Source organism: Macaca fascicularis, chromosome 9 (genome assembly GCF_037993035.2).
Source record: "Macaca fascicularis isolate 582-1 chromosome 9, T2T-MFA8v1.1".
NCBI classification, from domain to species: domain Eukaryota; kingdom Metazoa; phylum Chordata; class Mammalia; order Primates; family Cercopithecidae; genus Macaca; species Macaca fascicularis.
The window spans coordinates 113,370,381-113,398,297 of record NC_088383.1 but is presented as its reverse complement, the minus strand read 5'-3'; the positions used below and the strand labels follow the sequence as shown (position 1 = coordinate 113,398,297).

Genomic DNA, 27,917 nt, shown 5'->3' with positions numbered 1-27,917 from the left:
GGTCACTGCAACCTCCACCTCCCAGGTTCAAGCGATTCTCGTGCCTCAGCCTCCTGAGTAGCTGGAATTACAGGCATGCACCACCACACCTGGCTAATTTTTGTATTTTTTTGTATAGACGGGGCTTCGCCATGTTGGCCAGGTTGGTCTAAAACTACTGACCTCATGTGATCAGCCCACCTTGGCCTCCCAAAGTGCTGGGATTACAGGCAGGAGCCACCGCACCCAGCTGACAAGTCACCTTTCACTGTGGAATTTGAAGCCTCGTCTAGCACTTAAATGATCATAAAGAAAATTCCATCTACTTTCACATACACACGTGTACACATAAATAAGCCAATAGAAAACTGGGGGATGTTGTAAGAGTCTTCATACATAAAAACATAAAAGTGGCCAATAATGATGTTCTGTTCAGCCTCACTCATAATTAAAGAAATGCAAACCAAAATATTGAGATTAGGGGTTTTTTCATCTATAAAAGAAGCAAACTAAATTAAAGTTATAATAGAAAATACCCAATGTTGACAACAATGTAGAGAAAAAGGCAATTGTCATACTATGCGAAATAGTTCAAATCGGTGAGATCTCTTTGGAGGGCAATTTTGTAATATATATAAAAATAGTAAATGCACATATCCTTTGATCCGCCCTGAAACTATCAAGGCACTGACCCAAAATAGCCATCTATATACAAGCTTCTTACGTGAGAAAAACAAATCCTTATTTGTTTAAGCCTTTTATAGTCTTAGGCACTATAAAAATTACAGTCTGGTATTCCATTACTTTCAGCCAAACATACTCCTAATTGGTAATTTTTAAAAAGACTAGGGGTGAAGGAGGACATTCATATCTTGCACTGTCTTTAGCATAACACTGGTTTGGGGGCTGAACTTTACCCTTTGTTTTTATCATGTTACAGAGGGTTTGTTTATATTTCAATGACGAATTTTATCTGATGGCTTTTCAGAATATATGGTGATGATCTTTCCGTTTTTCTCTTTTGATCTATTAATGATGTAATATTCTTTGGTGTGCTGCTGGAATTCTATTTGTTAATATATTATTTTAAATTTCTGAAATAATTTATATATTTATAAAGGAGATTAATACATTACTTTTCTTTCCCTTTTTCAATGAGCTATTTTTATTAGATTTTTGACTGATATAATGGCCTTAATAAAAAAGAATTTCGATCATTGAGGTTTTTTAAATGTAAATGACTAAACTTTTTATTTCTACATATTATATCCGTAATTTTTCAAATTTACCTGTTCTTTTTTCATAGTCCCATGTCCTATCATTTTATCTCTATATTTTGACCATAACTATTTTATACTCTTTTTCAAACTCAGATACTTAAGGGGCTAATTTTCCTGTTTATTACATTTACCAGTTCACACCCTCATGTGGTTCATTTCCTAGTCTGGTTTTCAATTTTTCATTATAAGCTTAATGATTATTAATAATTCTTAATTTTAAGAAATTAATATAATTTTAAAAATATAAAGAATATTTTAATTTCTTATCATAAAACATTTTAATTTCTTATTGTAACTTCAATGGGAGTTGTTTATTCCGCTAGGGACCAGGATAAACAACGAAATTTTACATTTGCTTCTGACAGGGCCAAGGGGATTCACCACTTTGAAACAGGTTTTTTGTGTTTTTTCTTGACATTAGGATTCCCTCAGCACATGGGTGTTATAAATTGGGAGCTCACACCTATGCATAGTAGAGGCAGGCTAGGGGTTTTCATTTCTATAGAAAACATTTTAAAATTCATCCAGGGCCCCGATAAACCACAAGCTTCCTTGCCGTGACCCTGAGTCAATGGGAAGAGGGCTGTTTTCTATCCTCCTGTTACTAAAGGGCAGCCTTTCCAGGGTTCCAGCCTTAGGCAGGGATCTCAAGTACAGATCCCTGTCTTTGTAGAACTCAAGGCCTGAATAGATACTAACCCCAGTCACTGAGTGGGTACTCACCCCTGGTCCTTAGCCATTTGGGCTTATATTCATGTCATACTTTTGAGTCCCCTTGACTTATCTCACACCTGGAGACCACCTTTCTTCCCTTCCATTGTTGATATATTTTATTCAGCCTTTCACTGTTCAAAGCAGGAGTTCCCTGACTTCTTGACCGCTCAAGTTCCCACAAGTTGAACATCTGTACTTTCCTATCTTTTAAAAAACATTTCTAGAGTTAGCACAGGGCTCTGTAGAAATGACACAGGAGGGGTGTCCAACCCAGACACGGGGTTTCAAGGAAGACTTCCTGAAGGAGAACTGCCTGTTCTGAGACAGGAAGACTGAGCATACAGTTAGTCCGGCAAAATAACATGCATGTGCACTGGGGAGACAGGTTGGAGGAGGAGGTGGGGTGACTGTGGCAGGCAGAAAGTAAAGTACATATGAATATCCAAGGGGAGAGAAAAAGCATATCATGCAAACAGCATATCAAAGAGCATATCAAGTTCTGAGAAGCACACGTTCCAAGAACTGCAAGGAGTTTGGTGTGGGACACAGAGTGAGATACGAGACTGGTGAGATGAGTAGAGGCCAGTTCATGAACGACTTACATGCCAGTTTAGAACGGTGGACCTTAGAACAGACAGGAATCAATCAGATCACAGAAGGTGAAATCATCAGGTTAAAAGCAAAACGAATATAATAAATATTCCTTACATAAATATACATGGCTGGTTAGAATTTGCTGAAACTACTTTGCAGACGGGATGACAATCTCAGAGGGCATTGAAGCACTAACCTTGGCATTCCAGCACAACGCTGAACTCTTAGCCCAAGGATTACAAAGCTCAGCCCAGCGCTCTCACTTCAGAGAAATTTCCCCCACTTGCTTTGTGAAGGGTGTGAGTAACCCACCCGACCAACTTGTAGACAATTTGGAAATACATAGCTCTTTCAAGACTGTTTCCCCAGATCGCCCCCACCACCTCCAACACCCATACTGACCCCCAAAACTCTGCCATAACCTCTTATGTAAGGAAAGAATTTAAGCAGCAGTAGAAACTTGAAAATACAAGTACCCTGGGCCAACGGCCAGGGAGTCTATTTTTAGAACATTTTCTCATTGCCTGTTTATCTTTTGGACTGAGCCAAAAAGTATTCTAGGCGAGTGTTAAAGGAAAAGACCAAAAGAAGGTGATCTGAGACCAAATAGCAGCAGCAATGGTGATCATTTTGGACAGCGTGTTCCAATTTCCCCAATGTGCCTTCACTGGCATTTGGTGCCCCCCAAAGCCGCTTAATGTAGAATTCATTCAAACCCTTCTCTGCCTTTTCCACTGATGAAGGGATTTGGCTAGGTCAAAAGGAAGACAGTAGAAGTTATGGATTTCATAAACTACTAAGCTCCACCAGAACGCTGCTGCTGCTGCTCCTCCAGGCCTCAGTTGTCTGTTTCTAACATAGGGGTGGTAACACTTGATCTACCGTCACAACAGTAACCAGAAACTTCTGCGCCTGTCCGTTCTCCTTTGTGCCCGGTTAATCCCGGAGAAAAGCAACCATGCATCTGAGTATCATAAAAGTCGGCGCAGTGGCTCACGCCTGTAATCCCAGGCGCTTCGGGAGGCCGAGGCGGGCGGATCACCTGAGGTAGGGAGTTCGAGACCAGCCTGACCAACATGGAGAAACCCCTTCTCTACTAAAAATACAAAATTAGCCGGGCGTGGTGGCGCATGCCCGTAATCCCAGCTACTCGAGAGGCTGAGGCAGAAGAATCGCTTGAACCCGGGAGACGGAGGTTGCAGTGAGCGGAGATAGCGCCACCATTGCTCTCCAGCCTGGGCAACAAGCGCGAAACTCCTTCTAAAAAAAAAAAAAAAAAAAAAAAAAGCGAGTTATTTTAATCCTTTCAAGCTGCAAAAGAGAAAAAGGCTGGCGTTATGTCTAGAGTTATATTTTCCTCCAAGAGACTAAATAGGTGGCCCCATGAATTCCGCCACTTGTAAAACGCGCCGCAGAAAACTCTCCCAGACTTGTAAGGACTTAACTCCTTCCGCTCCGCTGCTTAGAACGACTTTTAAGGGCGTCCTCTCCGGGCCCCTGTCCACTCGCTCCAGTTTGCTAGAGTGGCCTGATTCCGTCTCTCCCAGTCACTCTCCAGTTCTGCCATGCGGGGGAAGTTTCTGGGGTCCACTGGGCAGATCTTCCCGGCGGACCCTGGGCCCAACCACCAAAACCCACACGGTCCTCCTTAAGGAGCTTCCGCGGCCGCGAGTAGAGGCGGGTGTTTTGTTCTTCTGAGGAGGAAAAAGTTTTTGTGACATCCAGGAAATGAGTAACTCTGAGAGCCGGCCGCTGTAGGCCAGAAGGCGGGACCCTCTAAGTACAGGGCCTCAAGCTCCGCCGCAGCCACCTACAAGCTGCGGCACCCCGGCCCCCGACCCGCGCGCAAAGCCTGTGCTGGAGCCGTCCTCCCGCGGCGGGGACCGGGACCGGGACCCAGGCCAATCGTAAGTCCCGGGGCAGCCTAGTGTACTAAAGGAAGAAGGGCGCGATGGAGACCGCGAACTCGGAGGAGCTGTGCGGGAGATGGCTGCCGAGAGAGGGGGCGCAGGAGGGTGTGGGGATCGCGGGCGCCTGCTCGGCCCCCGGGTGGGGGCTGACTTTGGAGACCCCCTTAAAGCGCGCGTGCCCAGGCGGGCGCATTGTCTCCCCGCGGTCACGCGTCTTGTTCCCGCCGTGCGGGGGAATGCGTCGCGGGCGCTCGCTCCAGCTAGGCTGCGGGCAGTTCCTCCTCGAGGCGCGCGGAGCCTCGGAGCCCAGAGCGGGACCACGTTTTTGTTCGTAGTGCCCAGGTGACCCGTTACTTCTCACATCCTGAGCAGAGCGCTACCGCAGAAAGAAAAGCGGGGTCGCCCTGCTCATTTGCTGCTCCCTTTTCCCCTTCCCCTTCCCTCCCTTCCTGTAAGGGAGGAATGGGAGTGAAGTTTGTTTTTTCTCGGTTCCTGGTAGTGAAGTTAGGGGGCTGCTTCAGGCCGGATAAAGTCCCCGGCGCTTCCTCTTTCGGGACTGTTAGTGGACCAGACCTCCCGCTATGCAGACTTGCTCTTGAGGCTGCAAATAACTCTGCCACTTCACCCCTAACCCCACCCTCAACCCCATCCCTGTGACTTCGCCATTCTGGCTGCCAGGTGAAGACTCAAGGAGTTCCGGGGCCGGATTCACTATCCAAAACGCTTTCTCTTTAAAAAAAAAAAAATTGCCGCCGACCAGGAAGGTAAAATATTTTACGGAACCAGGCAGGGACCTCATTTTGCCTTTTGCCCTTCTCCTGGTGTGAGAAAAGCACCCTTTCACAACTAGTAGAGTACCAGATATTGGTCTCATTTCACAAATAGTAGAGTACTAGATACTGGTCGCAATCCGCACTCCGGTCTTTTGGATCTAAATTGGGGTCGCGTTCTATTTTCTTGTTTTTTTTGTTGGATATGACCCAGGGCTCTTGCCTTTTACAAACCGAGTCTATCTGACTGCCAGCTAAAGTTCATCCGTGGTTGGTGCAGTTTTAGGCCCAGGTTAGCCCTGAAAATAGATTATCAGAAAAGTGGATTGCTGTCTTTCCCCCTTATGAGAACAGAATAGACTGTGTTTTTGAGTCCTCCCTCCAGCCCACGTGCCTAAGTGGCTTTCGTTGTTTGCTAATTCGTGTGTGTTGCTGCTGCTCCAGGCCATTCTGCCTTCAGATTTTCTCCACTTGTGGGTAACCATGAAGTAGTTACACTGACTCTCTGCTCTCCCTGGGTGCATTCTTCTCATGCTCAGTAACTCTACATTTTACATAAGATAAAGTAAGCATGTGAAATTATAGCTATCTGTTTGGCAACAAAAGGAACCCAGTTTTCGGTTTTGTTTTTTGCATGGCTCAGTTCCCAAGCTTAATTTTTCCCTTTGGCATCCTGAGGTTGGGGTCCTGAGGTTGTATTTTCCTTTCACAGCTGTCAGCAGAGACAGGTGGCCGTCAACAGGAAAGAGGCTGGGCTGGGTGGCTCATGCCTGTCTTCCCAGCACTTTGGGAGACTGAGGTGGGAGGATTGCTTGAGCCCAGGAGTTCGAGGCTTAGAGCTGAGATCATTTGGTTGGAGCTAGGATCATGCCACTGCACTCCATCCGGGTGACAGAGTTGAGACCCTGGCTTTCACCTACCCCCCCATGCCCCGCTGCCCCCACCCCAAAAAATAATAACTGGGCAGGAGAAGGTGTTTTCAGAGTCCAAGACTCAGGTTCCATATTTGGAGTTGAGAGTCCGCCCCAGCAGGGATGAGGTGGCACGGCAGCCTGTGGGGCTTTAATGGAGAACCTGCTTGGGAGGGGCGGGTGCTCCAAGTGTTCTGGGAGCTGAGGAGTACTTTATTATGGATGACACCGGCCATCCTGGACCCTTCTGTCATCCAGTCTTGCTGGGGAGGAGTACAGAGCCACGAGGATGCTGAGAACTGTTCATGATAACCTCCAGGGCTGCTGCTAGCCCATTCAGTCCTTCGCATGAATTAGATTAAGGTGCTCCGTCTTGGCAAGAGGATGGGATTTGATGCCTCTTAGAAATACTGGCCTTATTTGAGTGGACATAGCCAAGCCATGTAGCTGGGCAAGTGGCATGTGAGCTGGATATATCCTCACCCCTCAGCCAAGTGCCTTGAGCAGTACACTGCTTGGCCCACCATTCACAGCAGCCCTGATAAACAACCACTATTTAGGGCTTAACATTGGCCAGGCTTTTTTTTTTTTCCCCCCAAAAGTACTTAGCCTGTATTAACTCATTTAATCCTCACAGTAGCCCTATGAGTTAGGTATTGTTAACTCCATTTTACAGATGAGGAAAGTGAGGCACAGGGATGTTAAGTGTTCTGGAGCCTGGAAGGTGAGTCTCAATCACTGGACATTCATAGACCAAGAAGCAGCTTAAGCTTAAAAAGCTAATTTAATTGGCAACCCTCGTGGGAAAGGGGGAAGAACAGTTGCCTTTTTCTTTCTTTTTCAAAGGAGGAAATACCTGTTCTCAGCCCAGGTGGAGGAAGGAAGGGAAATTCATCTGGCAGGAGGAAGAGGAGGAAAGAAAGAGGCAAAGCTGGGCCTTGATGGCTGATGGGGAGCCTGGCCCAAGAATCAAGTGACTTTCCTTAATCTCTGGGGCGGTATGAGGTGGCAGATCCAGTTTGGGGCCTGGTATGAGGGTGATGAGTAAGTGCCCCTAGGTGTGGCTCAGAGGCAACCGGCGGTGGCTGCACGCAGGGTCTTGACCTAGGCAGACAGTGAGTGGAAGGAGGTGAGACAACTGTCCCGACCTTCCAAACCCCTGATCCCCATCTGTGGTCTCTTGCTTCCTTGTTGAAGTCCTGTTCACCCACAAATGCCCTTCCCAAGTTCGTCCAGAAACCCTTCCTGAAACTCCATATCACAGCTCCATATACATGATCGCTTAGTTTCCACACCGTACAGCTGAGCGCTTAATTAGCTGGAACCGAGCATTTCACTATGCCCTGTCAATAGGCACTTTAAACAAAATAGGCTTCTCATCAGTGAGGAAGTCAAGATGCCTCCTGGGAGGGGCCAGCTGGTGCCCAGCAGATTGCTCAGAGGGTGGTGTTTACCTGGATCACGTCGCCTGTCCCAGGGGATGGCTCTTAGCTGTGCCTACTCAGAAACCCGATTTCTGTAATTTTCAGAGTGGTTTGGACTCGAGCTACTGATTCACCCTGAGAAAGCTCCCAGAAGTGGGTGTAGGAGTCAGAATGCTGGTTTATTAATTTGCAAGGAGACTTTGCAAACATCACACAGACTGAATGTCGTCTCTTCCCTGTGTCCTGGACAAGCCATATGGGAAACCAAAGACCAGAAGGTGGACTGCGCTTATCAAAGCTGGAGTCAGAACCAGGCAGGAGGACCATGGGGTGGGGGTGAGGGACAGTGATGTCCAAGAGTGCAGGGCTTTGTCTACCTCTGCGGCCCTCTCATCAGCAGAAATACCTGCCAGGTAGACTGGATACTCAGATCAGCCTGGCTGTGGGCATCTCCTTGGCCAGTGCCTCAAGGACATTATTTCCCTGAGAAATCCTGGTAGCATTTCTCCCTTTCCTCTTTCATAATGTAGTAATTTTTTATTTTATTTACCTATTTGTTTAGTGCTTTGCAAGCATTAGCTCCCAGAGACATAGATTTGCATGTGTGTAAATTCAGTAACTACTGTACAATCTCAGGGTTGTAGAGCCAGGCAATGAGAGTAAATGCTATATGCAAATCAAGAGCATCAGGTAACCTGGATGGATCAATAGAAAGCCAAGCATAGAGCAAGGATATATGGTCCCTAATCAGCATGGAGGCTGGCCCAAGGCTGGCCAGTTATTACATCCCCTGTGTAGGCCAAGGGTGAAGCATTCCTAAAGCAGTGCCTGCTTTGGCTGCCTCAGGCAACCTGCCCTGCTCAGCTGGCCTCTTTGGATTTAAAGGGCTCTTTCTGGTCTCTGTCCAGGCCCTTCATGGCTCATCTTTAGTGAGCCGCATCTCCAGGTGCCCAGAGCCAAGGAGGTGTGACTGCACGGGCTTTGAAGTGGGGCAGACATGAGTTGAATCCTGGCTCCACCACTCAGTTGTTGGGCGTTCTCAGTAGTTGGGCAGGTGCCTTGATTCTTCAAGTCTCGGTAACATCATCAGTAAAATGGGGATGACCTTCAGGGCTGTGGGGAGGGTTGAGCCAGACAATGCGCAGAAGGCATTGAACACCGTGCTTGGCGCAGACTGGAAATCTGGCCAGTGTGCGCTCTTTGGGACAGCAGAGGTCAATTGCTCTTTGGGACAGCAGAGGTCAATTGGAGGTCTGCATTCTCTGCCAACTTGGGCCCCAACTTCCCCATCAGGTCATGCTCCCTCTTCTGAGGTCTGGACAAAGGACAAGGCTGTAGGGGCCTAGACTGTCCTAGACAGGGAGGACATCTATCCTCAACGGGGAGGACATCTATCCTCGACGGGGAGGACATCTATCCTCAGTGCTCTTTCCAGCAGTTTGTTTGGAGCTGCTCGTGCTGATCTTTTGGCTGACTCTGGCAGAGGGAAAGTCAGATTTGAGGCCTGAGCTCCAACAGGCGTCCAGAGAGGAAGGAAGGGTGAGGAGCTCTTCTGGGAGAGGAAAGGGGTTATTTGGGAGTGCCCAAGAGGCCTGCAGACCCCTCCTCAACAGTTTAGGACCTGTGACATTTTCCCACAGAGAGTGCATCCCCCCCCATCCGTTAGGCTCACCCCGTGACATCGGTGAAATGGAAGCACCCTGCAGGTGACATCACTGTTGCTCAGGGCAACGCCTCCACCCTAAGATGGACGGGAGGTGAAAAATCGGCCTCAAGTGTAAGACGCATGTTGAAGGGAAGAGACATAGAAGGTGTAACGTTCACAGGTATGTTTCTCAGAGACTGGGGAGAGGATGGGCCCAGTTAGCGGGAGGGTGAAGAGAAGAGGGAGGTGCTGCAGTTTCAGATCTGGGCTGCGTCTGTTGGTGGCGTGTCTTTAGGCCTTGGGTCAGAGAGCCCAGTGCTGACAGCTGCCGTCTCCTTCAGTTCTCTGAGCGGGACTCCTTAGGGGGCTTCCTGCAGCCTGGATCTGTAAGGAGGGTTAGGGGAAGGGCAGGCTGGAGCAGTGTTGGGGCCATCAGAAAAGTGACTTTCTATTCTTCAACCTCCCCACAAAAGAGAGTGAGAAATAGGATACTCACATCCTTATTACAGGGGCCTCATTGATCAAGCAGCCATTGTGCATCTATGTTATGCACGGCCCGTGCCGGGGATTCAGTGGCCTTGTGGAGCCTTATGATGAAATGCACATGGAGAGGAAGAGTGTATGGAATCCACTGCCCCAAGAGGCAGGACCAACTGGAGATAGGAATCCTGTCTCACAGTTCACCTCACTCAGCTTAGCATTCCCTGTGGAATTCTAGATGAGTTAAACTAAATTCATGGAATGCTTTCAGTTGGATGTGCTTGAGATATACTTGCTAATTTGGGAGTGGAGTCAGAGGGGGCAGCCATGGATGTCCACCTTGTCCCTGGGATGGCACTGTTTACAAGGCTGAGGTCACTCAGCAGTTCTGATGCTCTTAACTTGGTGACCTGTGGTTTCTGTCACATCTTATCAGGTGATGCCTGCTGCTCCTCCTAAGCAAGGGCTGCCAAACCTCAGCACAGGAGACGAAGGAGGCAGGAAAGGGAGGACTCCCTGCCCTGAAGAAAGATGAAAAACTAGATGATACAGTAGGTCTCTCTCTAGAGGTTTCAGGAATCGCCTTGTCCTTCCATTTGAAGGCGCCTGATTAAAGTTTTTGTTTTGTGCAACTAGGCATAACTTCAGGTGCTTTTCTGATGTCCGGGGTATCAGTGGCTAAAGTCATTGCCCTAATTCTTGTATGCACCTAGCTTTTTCAGGTTTATAAATGAAAATTAGAGTATCATTAACCTGCAGATTGTGATTCTATTTACAAATCTGGTCCTGAATCCACCATTATGGATATGATATTGTTCATATAAGTAGAATGGCCTTGTAAAAAAAAAATAGTGGCTTCATTTACTGATCAAAGCCCCATTTTAGGGGTTTATACGTATTTATTTCTCCTCCTCACAACAGCCCTTCAAGGTGGGTATTATCCTAGTTTTACAGGTGAAAAAACATACTCAGAGGGACTTGCCCCAAACGGAAAACAACAGAGAAGAGATTCGAACTTAGATTTGCTCTCTCCCAGAGCCTTAGGCTCTTTCTCCCACCTCAGGCATCTGGACACCATAGCCCAGAAAACATACAGATGGCATAAAGAATCCCACAAAGTTTAAGTGTCAAAACTGAGAAGACAGCAAGCAGACCACCAACTCCAGGCCTGAGCCTTCTGGTCCCTTCCTGCTGTGACTCACTCTGATATTAGCAGACCTAGTGAACTTTGGAGACTCCTTCTGCCAAGAGATTCTGTGAGTGTGGCCTGAGCTATCTGAGGATGAAAGGAAGGAAAGGCTTTCCCTTCCAGCACTCAGTTTTCTTTTCTGTTTAATGGGCACAGTAACAACCAGTTCCTGATAATATTCCTAGCATTTTGCAATCCTCTGCTGGAAGTCCCTAGGAAAAATACAAAGCCCCACAATTATCAAATGACTCACTTCCAGGTGCATAACACAGTGGGACGCTCACTGCCTGGGAAGAGGGGCTCAGCTTGGATACTACCCTGGGCTGCTACTGCTTTCTCTCCTTTCATTTCCCTGAAGCTGATGCAGGAGTCCCCCCAACCTTCGCCCCCTCCTCCTGTATCAAAGCAGCAGGGAAGGTGCTGTCATTATTTTGGCCCTGCCCGCTGGTGCAAAAGCACGTACTCATAACATACTGTTCTCATGGGAACCGGCTTCAATAGCCTCTTAGCAGCCGTCAGGGGACCCACCTGAAGTTTATGAACGCGTCCTTTGTTTGCTGAGACTTTGTTCCAAAGTTCCCAAGAAGGCAGGGGTGCCGCATGCCTGGGCTGGAGGGTAGGAGAGCAGGGGCTGCCTGGGTCCTACCCCTGTGTGCTGCCCCAAAATGTCCCTGATGTACTCATGCCACTTCCTGATGTTTCACCCCAACACATACCTACCTGCCAGTGTCAAGAGAGCCCTCACTCCCTTTTTTGCAGAGAAGGCTTTCCATTCCTTTTATCTCAAATAGCCCAGGCCACCCTCACAGAATCTTGGTAGAAAGGAGTCTCATAAGTTCATTAGGTTTAACTCCCTGCTTCATAGCCACATTTCGTCTAGATTGTCACCTACCCTCCCCTAAACAGTCCAGGCGAGGAAAGTCCATAGGTACACGCCTAATGTTTCACAGATACCAAGTCACTGAGCAGCACAGCTTGTGGCTTCATGGGAAGATTATAGGCTTGAAAGTCAGATAGGTTTGGATTCAAATCCTGGCTCTATGATGTTGGTGGGTGGCCTCACCTCTATGCCTCAGTCTCCTTTTCTGTAAAATGGAGATAAGTGCCTGCTTCAGAGGTTTAATGTGAGAATGATACGTGTAAAGCATTGTTGCACAATGCTTAAGCCTCAATAAATGGGATGCAGTAGTTGTAATTTATTAAACCCTCCCGTGGTGTGTCAGGGCCCTGAGGCTTGTCCAGTTTTCTCCTGAAAGAAGAATTACTTCTCTGCTCCTTCTCTTACCCTGTAATCCTCTGTTTATCATCCATTTCTACAAGAAGCTTGAGCAAGAAGGGAGATGTCCACGGCACGGCAGCTGAGGGTCAGACAAACGTGTCAGGGTTCATTCCTGGGCCATTTTCTAAACGTTGGCAGTGAGTCCGCCTGCAATTAGATGAAGGCCAGTCCAGACCAAACGGGGCTGCAGCCATTTCTGTCTCCAGGGCTACATCTGGAAGGGATTTTGCTTACATTTTCCAAGGCACTTACACTGTTAGCACGTTGCTTTTCTGACTGCAGCGTGCCTCCCAGGAAGAAAGAACATATAAGTTACTTTATCCAGAGCTTCCCACTTCACTCCAGGAATTTCAGATTCCTGCTCCTGGGAGTAAAGGCAGTGAGTGAGGTTCTTATCCCAATTCTAACTCCATTCATGTATTCAGCAAGCATTCATCATTATAGCATCTACCCTCTTCCATCGCTGGGTACTCAGAACCTAATGGAAGAGCTGCCAGTGTCAATGATGCCAGATTGGAGGGAGCGAGGGAGGGTGCTGCTGACCTTCCTAGGTCTCCAAACTTCCTCCTCTTCCTCTGTGTCAGCTCCTGGGGCCTTTAGAAGACAAGGAGGTGGAGGAGACAACTTAGTCATACTCCCCAGGCTTCTGGAGGAGCTGCAGGGATGTCGTTCACCCACTTCTTCCCAGAGGACTCCTTAACATGCAACTGTGACGATTTAACAAATCCAAAGGGAGACCCGACCATAGCACCAGTACCAGTGCCAACAGCAGTATCATTACCAAGCCCTGCTGAGTGACTGTGAGATGGTCCACAAGGCCGTAAATTGGACACTATTGCCATAGCAAGTGGTAGAGCCAAGATTCAAACCCAGGCCGTCGGATTCCAGAGTTTGACTCCTTAGCAATGGTTTTCTAAGCCTCTGCAAACTGTTAAGCTCTTCTTAGCTGATGAGCTTTGGGCTGTTTCTTTCTCGATGACCTTAGGAGTGGAAATGAGCCCATGTGAACTTGATACTATCAGTGGCTGCTTGCTGACCACCTCAGTCTGACTGATACACATACAAGTGCGGGTCCATGCATTCAGCAGGCATTATCTGGACACCTACTGGGTGCCAGCACAGCCTCGGTGGAGCACCCGCATCACACCTTATTGCTCCATTCCTGTGGCTAGAAAATGATGTCATAGTAGGGTTGTTTTGTGCAGTTCGTAGGGAGTGTGACTCTGAGTCGTCATAGGTAGTTCTGGGAGCAATTTTGCTAACTGTTCCTAGCCTTACCATGTGGGCCCTCTGCTTTCCAGAGAGGAGGAGGACTGGTTTGCTCTGACTAACTGGTGTAGGAGGGTTGGCAGAGGCCCGGCTCTATTGTTCAGCCCAGATCCCTGCAGCAGAGCATAAGCAAAGACGCTCTTAATTTTTTTACAGCTGGGTTGGCCTCCCCTTTGTCTTTGTGTCTGTTACTGTTCCCCTTTATTGAGATGAAAGGGGTTTTTAGATCTTTTCAGGGAGAGTGTGCGTGCATGTGTGTGTGTGTGTGTGTGTGTGTGTGTGTGTGTGTGTGTGTGTATGAGTGCAGGAGGCCCACAGCGCTTCCCTTCCTCTCCCCTCCCCACCCTCCCCAGCCCAGCTGGGGCCCAGGCTTTGTGTCAGGTACCGCCTAAGCTGCAGGGGACTCAGCTTAGAAGAACAGTCTGGGATTTCTTTCGCTGTGTGGGGCCCAGAATCTCAGGAAGCCAGGACGTGGGTAAGAGACCAGTGGAGTGGGGAGGCTGTGGTGGGGAACAAGCCTTTCTGAGGCCATGGACAAGGCCTTGGGGGGTTCATCCTCCCCCATCTCCTAGAGGCAGGGTGTCTGTCTAAGCTGGGCTGTCTTTGTTCCCATCCAGGGGTCAAAAGGAAGGTGGCTGCTGGGTGCTGGCCCTTTATTTAATTCCATCCATCCCAGTTTCTCGGTGAAAGGGGGAAAGTAGGAGGGGGCGGGGAGTGGCCAAAGGGAGGGCTTTGTTCCCTCCTTGTTTTCCTTTGTGTTTACTCCCGGGTTCTGTTCCAGTCCCTTCCCCTTTCCATTGAGTCAGTGTGTCTGCTGTTGTGCGGAGCCTGCGTCGCGTGCAGCCTCCCCTCCCTGCCCCACCGAGGAAGTGTGGTTTTGCCTGAACGTTTGTGGCTCTGCTTCGAGGCAGGGGGTGTGAGATCATGGGGTGGAGAGAGAGAAAGGGGACGACTCGTGGGAACTCTGGCATGTCCTGCCCTGAGATGGGTATTCATGCTGTCTCCAAACCAGCACCCTGTGGGTGAGATGCAACCACAGGGCTAGGGGAAATTCGGAGGAATATGAGCCCAGACCAAGCCAATGTAGGACAACGGGAAGTGGTGAGGGCACATTGCTGGGACTGTGATTCAGGCATAGAAACCGGAGGTGGGAGTCCTGGTGGCCAAGGGAGACCTTCCCCCGCAGGCTGGCTGTGGGAGACGCCTCCTTCCTGCGAGTGGCGGGCATTTGTGGGGAGCTTTCGTGTGAAAGCAGTGCCTCCAGTGCATGGTGTCAGCTGTGGGCCCCCAGGATAGTGTGTGTCCTTAGCACGGAGCACAGGTCTATGCCAGTTGCTCAGGGGAATGCAAAGACAAACAGGACCCTGCCCTCGCCCTGGAGGAGCTCACAGTGAGGAAGGTGATGGGGCAAGACAAGGACAGAGGCAGCCGTTGGGCACACCAGGGTGACACGGGGCCTGGAGCCAGGCTGTTGTGCGACCTTGGGCACACTGCCCCACCTCTCAGCGCCTTGGGCTCCTGCCAGGGATGTGAGGCTCCTGGCCCCCTCCCCCGGGGTTGCTGCGTGGGTTAAATGCAATAACTCAAAGATAGAGACACACGGGACCAGCCACAGTTGGGTGCCTGCTGTGTGCCAGTGCATCTACGGAACCACCTGACCTACATGAGGGGCCTGGCTGCGCTTAGTGAGGCCTAATTCCTATGTCCCCCTCCCCTGTTCTTCTATCCCTTAGAAGAAAGGGATTTGTCTTGGGATCCAGGAAGGCTCCTTGGAAGTGGTTTCTGAGATGGGCTTGCTGTGAGGTCAGTTGGGTAGGGTTTCGGCCAGCACAGAGGTGAAGCATGGATGTTTCCGGAAATGGTGGGGAGGTGCAGGAGGTATCTGGGGGACAGGAGATGATCTGAAGTGGCCGGGCCAGGCAGAGCGGGCACCGAGAGGACTTCTGAGGTTGGTTGGGCCAGGCCTTGAACATTCTTAAAGCGCTGACTTGTGTCCCATGGAAACAAGACTCCATTGAAATGGGGAGGGGAGACGTGCAGGGTTGGGGAGCTAACTGGGGGTTTTGGGGTGTTAGGGAGAGCTCAGACGAGCTGACCCCAAAGGCCTACGCTGGCCGGTATGTGAGAGAGATACCATTTCACGTGGAATCCCCGGGCTTTGGTGCAGAGCAAAGGCCAGGTGAGAGGTGGCTGGGGAGACTGGAGATACTCCAACAAAGAGGAAGGTCAGCAAGGGGAGCTGGCTGGGAGAGAGGAGGGTGCCTCGCGATTTGAGACTGCAGTAGTCTCCTGAGGTGGGCACAACAAGTTGCCACACACCGGGAGGGCTTAAGACAGCAGGCATTTATTTTCAGAGTTCTGGAGGCCAGGATCAAGGTATCAGGGCCACACTCCCTCCGGATACCCTAGAGGAGAGTCCCTCTTTGCCTCTTCCAGCTCTTGTTGGCTCAGGTGACCCTCAGCTGTGGCAGCATCACTCCCATCCCGGCCTCCATCTCCCCTCACCTCTCCTCTGTCTCTCTCTTTCCTGTCACTTCATAAGGATACTTGTCATTGGATTTAAGGCCCGCCCAGGTAATCCAGGATGATCTCATCTCAAGATCCTTAATTTAATCACATCTGCAAAGACCCTTTTCCCAAATTAGGTCACATTCATAGGGGCTGGGGACTAGCGTGAGGATGTATATTTTGAGGGCTGCCATTCAACCCACACAGTTGAATGTATCTGAGATGCCTTGGAGGGGATGGGTGGGAGAAAAGGAGGTGTGGGCCAGAGCTCAGGGGTTGCAGGGGAGCCCCCTCCTTGTCTCTGCCACTGTTTTACTCCTTGTAATCTCTTCTCACTGTCCTCTCCACAACCCGGCCATAGAGATCAGGCCTTTGTCTGTCTGTCTGTCCCAAGATGCTGAGATTTCTGCGATGTCCTGCTGGGGGAGGCAGGCAGAGTGGCTGGACGGAGGGACACTCTGTCCTTCCTGGGAGAGCATGGCTTCCCTGCCTTCTCCATCTGCTCAGCCGGCGGAGAAGCGGGAACAGGAAGGATGTGGCTCGCCCACCCAGAGTCGGCAGAGTCCAGCCCCCTGTCCTTCCTGTGCCTCTGCTGGCTGGCAGACCACCCCCATGACCCAGTCCTGAGGATAGAGTTGGCATCCTGGTGACTTTTTGAAACCGCTCCCTCTTCTGAGAGTGGGCCTTCAGAGCATGTAATGCTTTGGACGGGTGTGAGCAGCACGTCCTGTGAGTGCAGCCAGCGTGCTCACGTGCAGACAACAGAGGCTCGCTGGAGCAAACAGGGCAGCTCCTGCCCCGTGTGTCCTTCCCCGCCGGCTCGGCGGTCGGGCCACCTCAGGTGGGCACTGGGCTGGAGCTCTCCCCTCTCTGCTGTCTGTCCTGCTGCCCCACCTCACCAAGGTCCAGACGGACCCCCGGGTGCTTCTGAGCCCAGCATCCCACTCAGTCAGTCTGGGCTCTCCCCTGGGTTAGGGAGGGACAGTCAGGGCTCCTGGGGCCCACAGACCTTACTGTAATACCAAGTGCTCCTTAGTGCGGCACCATTAGGCCTTTTGGCTTAGGTGAGCCTCTGCTGTCCGCATGTGCACACACTGGCTGGACTCAGGGGGTGCCCGGTCCCACCCACCCAAAGCATTAAGTGTATTCAAGGCTTGCTCTTGGAAGAGGGAGGAACTTAAAAAAAGTCATCAGGATGCCAACCCAACAAAGCCTCTTTCTCTTTTCTTCTAGTCCTTGCAGAGGCCATGGGGAAGGAAGAAAATCTGCCCTGGCATTTACACTAAGCTCCTGCAAGGCCTGGCACAGCGTCAGCCCTCATAAGTGCTGGTTAGGATTATCCCAAGTGTGATTGCTGCGGCCAACGAGGAGGCACAGGAGTAGAGTGAGGCCTAGGTTTGGGGAGAAAGGTGGAGCCGGTATTTCAGGGAGTCATGGACTCAGAGGAAATAGTGGGTTTGCTGAGCAGTTGCTGATGGGGTAGGAGTAAGGAGAGTCCCGGCTTAGGGGTTACCTTGAGGAACGCTTCATGGGGGGTTGCAGACCACAGCCCACAGGCTCTGGGTGGTCACTAACATATTTTATTTCATTTTCTTTTCTTTTCAAGACAGGGTCTCACTGTGTCACCCAAGTTGGAGTGCAGTGGCACTATTTCAGCTCACTGTGACCTCCGCCTCCTAAGCTCAAGCGATCCTCCCACCTAAGCCTCCTGAGTAGCTGGGACCACAGGCATGGGTCACCACGCCCAGCTAATTTTTTTATGTTTTTGGTAGAGACGGGGCTTCACCATGTTGCCAAGGCTAGTCTCGAACTCCTGAGCTCAGGCGATCCATCTGTCTCAGCCTTCCAAAGTGCTGGGAATTACAGGTGTGAGCCACTGCACCCAGTGTTGCTCACATGGTTTTTAAAGAATTTTTGAAATAGCAGCCAACATTTAAAAATGAGAGGATTTTGATAAAGTCCAGATTAGTGGCTTTTCTTAGGGAAAAAAAGATCTTGCCATTCCGGGTGCACAGAATGTGTGGCATGGGGACTCACCCCTTCAGACGAAGCATGTGCCATCCAGTTGACCAGTGTCCCCTCCTCTCACTGTCCACCACAGCCCCGCTCATTTTCCCTGTGGGCTGGCCCTCCCAGACACTTGATTTTACAACCCAGGTCCTCGAGACAGGTGTCTGGAGAGAGGAAGGGAAGGAGCCCAGTGGCCACAGGGTGGCAGGTCTGGGGAAGGTGAGCTGGCCAACATGATGGTCCTGCTCAGTGGGAGAGGGCTCAGGTGACTGCACGGGGTCAGGGCTGCAAGGATGCCGAGGAGAAGAAGAGGAAGCGCGGCAAGCCCAGAGCTGCAAACGCACCCTTTCCACCTACTTTCTCAATGATTTTTTATTGGTCCTCTTCCTTCCTCTTTCCTCACTTCCTTTATTTGCCTGTCCCTCCCTTCCCTTCCAGGGCCCAGCCTCCAGCCCCAGTCTGCTCAACTGCCCCCCTATATTCCCTCTCCTGTCCCCATTTGGAATGCAAGTGAAGAGGGACCCAGCCAGAGATGCCCTGGTAGGAGCAGCTCTGAGGCATTGCACTTGCTGGGATAAGGCCTTTCTCCTCTCCCACTGTCCTGGAAGGATGGGAGCCAATCAGGCTGAGCAGTGACACATTCAGAGCCAGTGTTACTGAGCCATTTGTGCTGTCTCCTCTGTCCTGAGTTAGGCAACAAGGAGGGAAGAGAAGGGACTCATTCAGTTTTCCATCAGTCCCTTGAGGGGGTGGAAGGAGACCAGAGGGAGGGGCAGACTCAGCCTAGGTGCTGCTCACATTCAGTCATGCACTGCAGACTCAGAAATCCTAGAGGCCACCCAGTGACCTTCCCAGAACATCAGTCTCTTCATCTGTAAGAGTTTTAATGTGACTACCTAAATGAGGTTGTGACAGTTAAGTGACAAAACACATGCAGAGTACTTAGCATCCTGCCTGGTATCGGGTACCTGCTTCATAAATGGCTAGTCATGAAAACATCTTCAGCTTTCACCACCCTTCCCCTGTTCTGTGCTGGAATCACTGCCAGGTGCTCCCTGGGAGGGTCCACGGGATGATGCTCAGCCTGCCTCTTCCACTCCACCCACCCTCCAGGCCTAGCATGGCTCCTCTTGAGGCCTCAGTTTCTACCTCTGTAAAATAAAGAGACCCAAATTCAACTCTGTATTCTGACTTGCTTAAATTTTTGGCTTGCTTTTCCCCCAACAACTGTGTACCTCATAAGCTGGGGCTGAGAAACTGCAGCACAAGGCCAGGATACAGTAGGAGTTCAGCCCAAACTCATGGCAGTCCGGGTCTCCCTTGGCTCCTTCTTTCTTGGAGGACCCAGAACCTAGAGAGTGAAAGGGAACCAAGTCACCCCCAAGGCCTGGGCTAAAAGCGCCTTCCCCTGCCAACAGCCAGTCCTTTATTCCATTTCGTAAAGGAAACCTATCAGCTGCTCCTTTTGGCTCTGAACGTGACGCCAGGGCCAGGCCTTCTTTTGCTGTTGTAATTAGCAGAGCTAATTGCATCTGTCAGGCTGCGTGCTGGGCAAGCCCTTGGCAATTTCCAGGATGTGGGCTGCTGCAACACTGCAGGAGCCCCACCCTCCTACCCAGAGGATGCCTGGTTTGGGAAGGGATGGTTCTCAGACATGAGCGGGCATTAGAATGACCTAGAGGGCTTGTTGAGACACAGATGCTGGGCCCCAGCCGTGGAATTTCTGATCAGCAGGTCAGAGGTTGCCTGTGAAAATTTGCATTTCTAACAAGTTGCCAGGTGGCACTGTTGATGCTAAGCAGGTTGAGAACCACTGTCCCAGAGGGAATACCGGGTGGCCAAGAAAATGGGTCCTGGAAAGCAGGTGGAAAGGGTGCGTTTGCGGCTCTGGGCTTGCCGCGCTTCCTCTTCTTCTCGGCATCCTTGCAGCCCTGACCCCTGCTGCTTAAGGCTATGGTCAGCCAACCCTTGGTGGGAGGAGGTGGGCAGTGGGGCAAAAGCGGTGTGATGAACAAGTTGTGGGGCCGGACACAGGCTCCTACTCTTCCTGGTTGGTTGTAGGAATTCTGTCTGGAAGGAGAGGAGGAGGTAAAGGTGGAGCCAAGGGGTTGCACACCGACATCTCCCCAACGGGTGAGGGCAGGGAGAGCACCAGACAAGGAGAGGCCCTCAGAGAACAGGAAGGAAGCTCCCTCCCTCCTCTGCATTTTGCAGCCTGTAGCTCAAGTGCCTTTTGTGCCCCACATCTCATTCTGTCTGGGGACTCCATACGTAGTGGCTGTCTACCTTCCCACGTGGATTGTAATGCTTTTGCTACCGGGGGTCAGGCCATACTCATCATCGCAGGCCCTGAAGCGTCCAGCATGTTCCTCGAACTCAGTATGTGCTCCGTACATGTAGCACAGTGGAAAAACTTGAACTTTGCTGGCAAAGACAGAGAGAATGAGCTTGAATCTCAGCCCAGCTATGGCTTTTCTAGTCCTGTGGCTAGAAAATGACTTCGTCTCTTGGGCTTTGGTTAACCCATCTGCAAAACGGGGATGGCACCTACCTCTTAGAAGGTTACAGTGGTCAGTGTGTGCAGTGCCCAGTACATCCTAGTGAGGGCTTGAGAAAGGGGAGAGCTATGGCTGTTAGACAATGCTTTGTGGTGTTTATTGGATTAAGCGATGGTGGGGAGTGCTGCAGGCTCTGGGGGACCCAGGAGTGAGGGACCTCAGTGAAGGAAGGAAGCCGTCTTGGATTTCCCCCAGGGTCTTGGCTTCTGGCCAGCCTCAGAGTAAGGGTCTGAGTAAACCACTGGTCCTGGCGAGCCACCTGCAGCCCTCTGTCCGGGCCACCCAGAAGCTTCCTTCTACCCTCAGCCCCTGTCGCCCCGTGACCCCAGCATTGCCAGGCTAATTTTAGCTGTGAACTGCATGGGCTGCCCCTCTCTGTGGACAAGGGCGGAGGTGGAGAGGAATTCAGCAGGCTTCCTGCTGGCTTCCTGGCAAGCAGACAGAAAAAAACCCACCAAGTGACACAGGTTTATTCTCAAAGCCAAACCCGCCAGCTGATGTCTCAGACCACAAGTGTGGGAGAGCCTGGTAGAGGTGAGAACTTTGGGCCAAGGCAGAGGTGGACATCCTTGGAATTGGGAGTAGGGTACTCTTTGGGGAGGCATGTACTGGTATGTGCAAGTACATGCACACATATACACATATCCATGGTTTGTGAGAGGCTCCTCACTACCCGTCCTGTATCAGAATGTCAGAATGCCCTGCTTCCTTCCCTTTTGTGGAGAAGTCAACTCTATACAGTATTTGAAGGGATTTATTCTGAACCCATTTGAGTGACCAAGGCGTGAGGCACAGTCCCAAGAGATCCTGAAAACATGTGCCCCAGACAGTTGGGTTACAGCTTGATGTTACACATTTTAGAGGGACAGAAGTTACAGGCAGGCCAGGTGCTCACGCCTGTAATCCCAGCACTTTGGGAGGGCGAGGCAGGCAGATCACTTGAGGTCAGGAGTTCGAGACCAGCCTGGTCAACATGGTGAAAACCTGTCTCTACTGGAAATACAAAAATTAGCTGGGCATGGTGGGGCACACCTGTAGTCCCAGCTACTCAGGAGGCTGAGGCAGGAGAATTGCTTGAACCTGGGAGGTGGAGGTTGCAGTGAGCTGAGATCACTCCACTGCATTCTAGCCCGGGTAACACAATGAGACTTACTCCCCCACCACCACCCCCCCCCAAAAAAAACACAGAAGTTACAGGCAGACATTCATCAATGCATGTGTAAGGAATATGTTAGTTTGGTGTAGAAAGATGGGACAACTTGAAGTGAGGGCAAGGAGTGACTTCCTGGTCACAGGTGGATTCAAAGATTTTCTGACTTGGTAGTTGGTTGAATGAGTTAAGTAAGTTATTATCTAAAGACCTGGAATCAGTAGAAAGGAGTGTCTGGGATAAGGGACATGGAGACCACGGTTCTTACTATGTAGATGAAGTCCCAGGAAGTGGATTTCAGAGAGAGGAGATGGTACATGTCTGTTAGACCTAAAAAGGTGCCAGACTCTTAGTTAATCTCTCCTGGATCAGGAAGAGACCTGGAAAGGGAAGGAAACTGTACAGAATGTAGATTTTCCTGACAATAGACAGCTTTGCAGGGCCATTTCAAAATATGTCAAAGAAATTATATTTTGGGGTAAAATACTTTGATTTCTTTCAGGGCCTGCTATCTCATGTGATGCTATATTGCATTGAAATTTGGTATCTTATTGCTACAGAGTCTGTTTTGTCACTCTTAGGATCTCTGTTTTAATGTTAATGCTGGTCAGTTGTGCCTGAATTCCAGAGGGAGGAGGGTATAATGGGGTTTGTTGGCTCCTCCTTCCCATCATGGCATGAACTAGTTTTTAAGGTTTATTTTGGAATCCCCTTGGCCTGCAGGAGGTTCTTCTGACCCCTGGGGTCCCCAGGGCGGTGTCTCTATGACTGGGTTTGGGAGGAGGAAGGAGCAGAGGCTTCAAACTGAGCCCCATCTAGTGGGCCCTGAGCGGCCACAGCCCTATTCTCTGCCTCAGCCTGTCCTATCCCATAGGGTGCTGTAGACAGAGCCAGCCTGTGCAGAGTTTAACGAGGAGCCAAATGACAGCTGGGATCGGATCCGGGGAAGTGGGGAGATGGTTTACGTCAGAAAGTGAGTCAGAGGGAACCCCTGACCTGCAGGAGGATCCCAGGCTCTGAAGTCTTCTCCCCTTTGCTGGGGGCCAGGGCGGACTCAGGGGTGTGCCAAGAAAGAGAAATAGCAGCGGAACATCTTGTGCTTTCAGAGCACTTTTGAGCGTGTGTTTACTCTCCGTGCCTGGGGCTCGGGCAGGGCTGCTGTGCTCAGCAGGTGAGAAAGCAGAAGTAGGTGGATGCTGAGGAGAAGGAGCCTGCCCTGTGCCAGGCACGGTGCTAAGCACCCAAGGTATATGATCTCACTAGTCTTTCCCAACATCCCTGTGAAGGAGGCAGTGTTATTAATTCCTTCTCACAGGGAAAGCGTGGGAGCGCAGAAGCTGCGTGATCCACTTGTAGTCACTCAAGGTTAGAACACAGGTCTGCTGGGTCTACAGCCCAGGCCCCCTTTCCTTGCAGTCCTTCCCCGGGCTGGGCCCTGTTTCCCTGGTGCTTCTGTGGAGTCTTGTCTGTAATCCTACAATTATCAGTGCTACTATTCGCTGCCTACCTCCTGCCAAAGTTCCTTGTAGGGGCGTCTGCAGCGCACTCTACCCTGAACCCCAGCAGGCAGGGTCATCTGCGTATTTCCATCCCATCACAGTTTCTTTTATAAGAAAACTTGCTCAGGGGCAAGCCTGTTGCTGAGCGCTTTACATGCATTATCTCGTTAAAGCTTTATAACAGCAGATATGATTATTCTCATGTTGCATATGAAGAAACTGAGGTTCTGAGAAGTGGAGTGATTTGTTCGAAGTCACCTCCAGTAGGTGCACATACTGGGTTCTGACCCAGTCTGTCTCCTCTCGAGTCTATCCTCTTTTCCCCTTGCACACAGAGTTGGTCCCTTCAGTTGGTTTGGAGTTCTGAACCTTGCCTGCACCAATACAAGGAGGCTCTTACAGCTCTTCCTCCTCTGGCAGGAATGAGGATGTAGCAAGTAGCACCGTGAAGTGTGGCGTAGACACAGGGAGGGTTCCCAACCATAGGGCTTGCCCACTGCCCCACTCCCCTGTTCATGGCATCCTGCCCTGAGTTGACACGGAACTTGGGTAGGTGGTTGTCTGGGCCATTACTGTGACTGGTCAAGGCCCATTGTGTCCAAAGGTGGCTGCCTGTGATCCAGGTGCCTTGAAGGACCCTAAAACCCCCCAAATTATCTCCTAACTGGCTGCTGCCTGATATTCTGCTATGAGTACTCTCCACCTTTGTGTTAACATTCTCACCCATGTTAATCACCCAGCCTCGCAGTTAGTTATGCCTTGGACCCTCCCTGGCAAAACTTTCTGTGGATGTTTGTCGAATGTAGAAACCAAGCTGACCTGTTTCTGCCACTATCCAGCAAGCTGCTCCTTGGCTTGGGGAAGGAAAGCTGGCTCGCTGCCCCCTGCACTTTTTCCTTACCCCACCCACTTTGCAGTGTGACTTCCTCCACTTTATCCTGTCCCCGCTTTTCTCTTCCAGCGGAAACCTGTAAGCGCTTCAGAGCTCACCTCTGAGGCCCACACTGAGAATCCTCAGGGTGGAGGACGGACCTTCTCCACTCCCCAACCCTTTTGGTTCCTGCAGACCTGTCCAGTTGTGTATGGGGTGGAATGTCTGAGTCACATCTGAGCAGCAAGCTTTGTCTAGGCGTGACCAGCAGCCAACTCAGTCCATCTCCATACTGCCACTTGCCAGGGACAACCTGCAGAGGTATCTACCTGGAAACAAATCCCTGTCCTAGGCACCATTAGGACAAGAATTTCATTGTGCAAATTCCAGGTCAGGGGCTCAAGCCAAAGGGAATGGGGCTCAGGCTGGCACAATAGCTCCTATCAGCCAGTGTTGGCGTGCACCAGGGCATGGTATGAGGAGCCCGGTGCTCTCAACAACCTCAGGACCTCAACTGATTTGCATTTGGCCATTTGCTTCCTTTGCGGAGGTCCCAAGCAAGGAGGGGGGTAGTTTCAGTGTGGAAATAGCAGATTGTTAAGTCCCAGGGTTCCTGCTGAGGAGAGGAGAGGGTGTAAGTAAGGCTTGCAGCGTAAGACAGTGCCTCTCAGATTTTTATATGGATGCTATGAAAATGTGGATTCCGATTCAGTAGGTGTGGGTGGAGCCGAGATTCTGCATTGCTAACAAGCTCCAGGAGATACTGCAGCTGCTGGTCCATGAACCACACTTTGATTTGCAAAGATTGTAGGGATTAGCCTTTCTCCAAAAGTCACTTGAGGCTTAAAAATTCACTTATCCTAGGGGAACAGAGTGCCTCCTTTCACAACTAAGAAGTCAGATTTAAAGTTCAGATGCCTGGTGAGAAGAAACTAGTGACTCTTTGCTCTCTGGTCATCACCAGTATTGTCCTGGGGAAAGACAAAAGCCAGGAAAGTGTGTCTGAATTTGGGGTAAGCTCTTCCAGGTCAGAAGGAGATGTTTACAGAAGAGGAGGATAAGGACTCAAATCTACTTCCGAAAGTTATTGTTCAGTGAATATGTGCTATGTACTGGTTACTGGGCCATGCAGTTTGCAGGTATCATTGCATCTATCAGTACCGTGACCCTGTGAGATACTATTGCTTTCCCCTTGTGCAGTAAGGAAACCAGGGCTCAGAGAGGTGTGTTAACATGCCCAGCGTCACACAGCTATTCAGTTAACAGTGCTGGTTTGGAACCTAGCCCTTTCTCCCTTAACCACTAGGCTTTACTGTATTGCAGGAAGATGACATTCACTTGGGAGAGAAGGGGATATTTTATTCAGGACTATTTTGATTTCAAGTGGTGGAAAGGCCACTCAAACTGACTTAAAAAGGGTTTCTTTAGTATGACTAAAGAGCTCAGACAGCAATGCCTTCAAGCAGAGCTGAGTGTGGGGAGGGGGGTTCTGCTTTCCTCTATGTTGGTGTCTTTCTTAGGCGGGCTCCCTTCGCGAGAGCCCACTGCAGGTATAATCCTGTTCCCTCAGCAACCTAGCAACCAAACTCGCAACAGGATGAGTTTTTCTTCCCATTGGGCCCGACACACCTTACATCTGTCTCTCATTGGTCCGAATTGGATCAAATGCTCACCCCAGAACCAATCGCTCTAGCTGTAGCTGAGCGGCAGAATGTCTGATTGTCTTGGGCCTGGGTTTTGAGCCCATCCCAGGAGCTTGGAGGTGGGTATATCCTCGCCCTGGCCATAAGGACTGGTAGGAGAAAAGGGTTGGTCCCCAGGAACAGTGCGGTGCTGCTGCCATCCAGGAATGTCTGGGTAGGACAAAAACAGATGTCTACCCCAGGGTAGGCCTTTGGGGCTCTTCCATGGCTAGACTGAAGCTCCTGAGGCAGCCGCAGGGAGCTCTCGATGGGTTAGGTTGGAGAACTAAGACCTTAATCAGCCCTGAGGGGCTGAGGTTGGTGTGGGGTCCAGGGACGAAGTGGCATTGAGGGAAGTTTGGTGTAACCATCTGTCTCCCTCTGTTCCCAGGACAGCTTCAACCATGGCCATGGGGCTGTTCCGCGTGTGTCTGGTGGTGGTGACGGCCATCATCAACCATCCGCTGCTGTTCCCGCGGGAGAACACCACGGTCCCTGAGAACGAGGAGGAGATCATCCGCAAGATGCAGGCGCACCAGGAGAAGCTGCAGCTGGAGCAGCTGCGCCTGGAGGAGGAGGTGGCTCGGCTGGCAGCCGAGAAGGAGGCACTGGAGCAGGTGGCGGAGGAGGGCAGGCAGCAGAATGAGACACGTGTGGCATGGGACCTCTGGAGCACCCTCTGCATGATCCTCTTCCTGATGATCGAGGTGTGGCGCCAGGACCACCAGGAGGGGCCCTCACCTGAGTGCCTGGGTGGTGAGGAGGATGAGCTGCCTGGGCTGGGGGGCACCCCCTTGCAGGGCCTCACCCTGCCCAACAAGGCCACGCTTGGCCACTTTTATGAGCGCTGCATCCGGGGGGCCACGGCCGATGCAGCCCGTACCCGGGAGTTCCTGGAAGGCTTCGTAGATGACTTGCTGGAAGCCCTGAGGAGCCTCTGCAACCGGGACACTGACATGGAGGTGGAGGACTTCATTGGCGTGGACAGCATGTATGAGAACTGGCAGGTGGACAGGCCGCTGCTGTGCCACCTTTTTGTGCCCTTCACACCCCCCGAGCCCTACCGCTTCCACCCAGAGCTCTGGTGCTCCGGCCGCTCAGTGCCCCTGGATCGCCAGGGCTACGGCCAGATCAAGGTGGTCCGCGCTGACCGGGACACACTGAGCTGCATCTGTGGCAAGACCAAGCTTGGGGAAGACATGCTGTGTCTCCTGCACGGCAGGAACAGCATGGCACCTCCCTGCGGCGACATGGAGAACCTGCTGTGTGCCACAGATTCCCTGTACCTGGACACGATGCAAGTCATGAAGTGGTTCCAGACGGCCCTCACCAGAGCCTGGCACGGCATCGCCCACAAGTACGAGTTCGACCTGGCCTTTAGCCAGCTGGACAGCCCCGGGTCCCTGAAGATCAAGTTCCGTTCAGGAAAGTTCATGCCCTTCAACCTGATTCCTGTGATCCAGTGTGATGACTCGGACCTGTACTTTGTCTCCCACCTTCCCAGGGAGCCCTCTGAGGGCACCCCAGCCTCCAGCACAGACTGGCTCCTGTCCTTTGCTGTCTACGAGCGACACTTCCTCAGGATGACACTGAAGGCGCTGCCCGAGGGCGCCTGCCACCTCAGCTGCCTGCAGATAGCCTCCTTCCTGCTTTCCAAGCAGAGCCGCCTGACCGGCCCCAGCGGGCTCAGCAGCTACCACCTGAAGACGGCCCTGCTGCACCTCCTACTCCTCCGGCAGGCAGCGGACTGGAAGGCAGGGCAGCTGGACGCTCGTCTGCATGAGTTGCTCTGCTTCCTGGAGAAGAGCTTGCTGGAGAAGAAACTCCACCACTTCTTCATCGGCAACCGCAAGGTGCCTGAGGCCATGGGACTCCCGGAGGCCGTGCTCAGGGCCGAGCCCCTCAACCTCTTCCGGCCCTTCGTCCTGCAACGAAGTCTTTACCGTAAGACACTGGACTCCTTCTATGAGATGCTCAAGAATGCCCCAGCACTCATTAGCGAGTATTCCCTACATGTCCCCTCAGACCACGCCAGCCTACCCCAAAAAGCTGACGTCTTGTAGAGCATGTGGGACCCTCGAGCTAAGATGAGGGCATCCCTCACGTTCACACCCCTGGTGGCATCTACAGCCCTGTTCTGGGGACAAGGCGGGCTTTCGTGGGAGCCGTGCTCAGCCTGCCAGGAAGCCAAGCCC

General features: G+C 51.1%; 1 protein-coding gene across 1 annotated transcript; it reads left to right on the top strand.

Moving 5' to 3' along the window:
- Positions 1-4,297: 4,297 nt before the first annotated feature.
- ITPRIP (inositol 1,4,5-trisphosphate receptor interacting protein) lies at positions 4,298-27,820 on the top strand. The gene is given in 3 exon segments (XM_045361485.3): positions 4,298-4,474; positions 26,114-27,752; positions 27,755-27,820. Coding segments are annotated over 2 exon segments (1,647 nt in total). The 5' UTR covers positions 4,298-4,474; positions 26,114-26,126; the 3' UTR covers positions 27,776-27,820.
- The last annotated feature ends 97 nt before the right edge of the window (positions 27,821-27,917 follow it).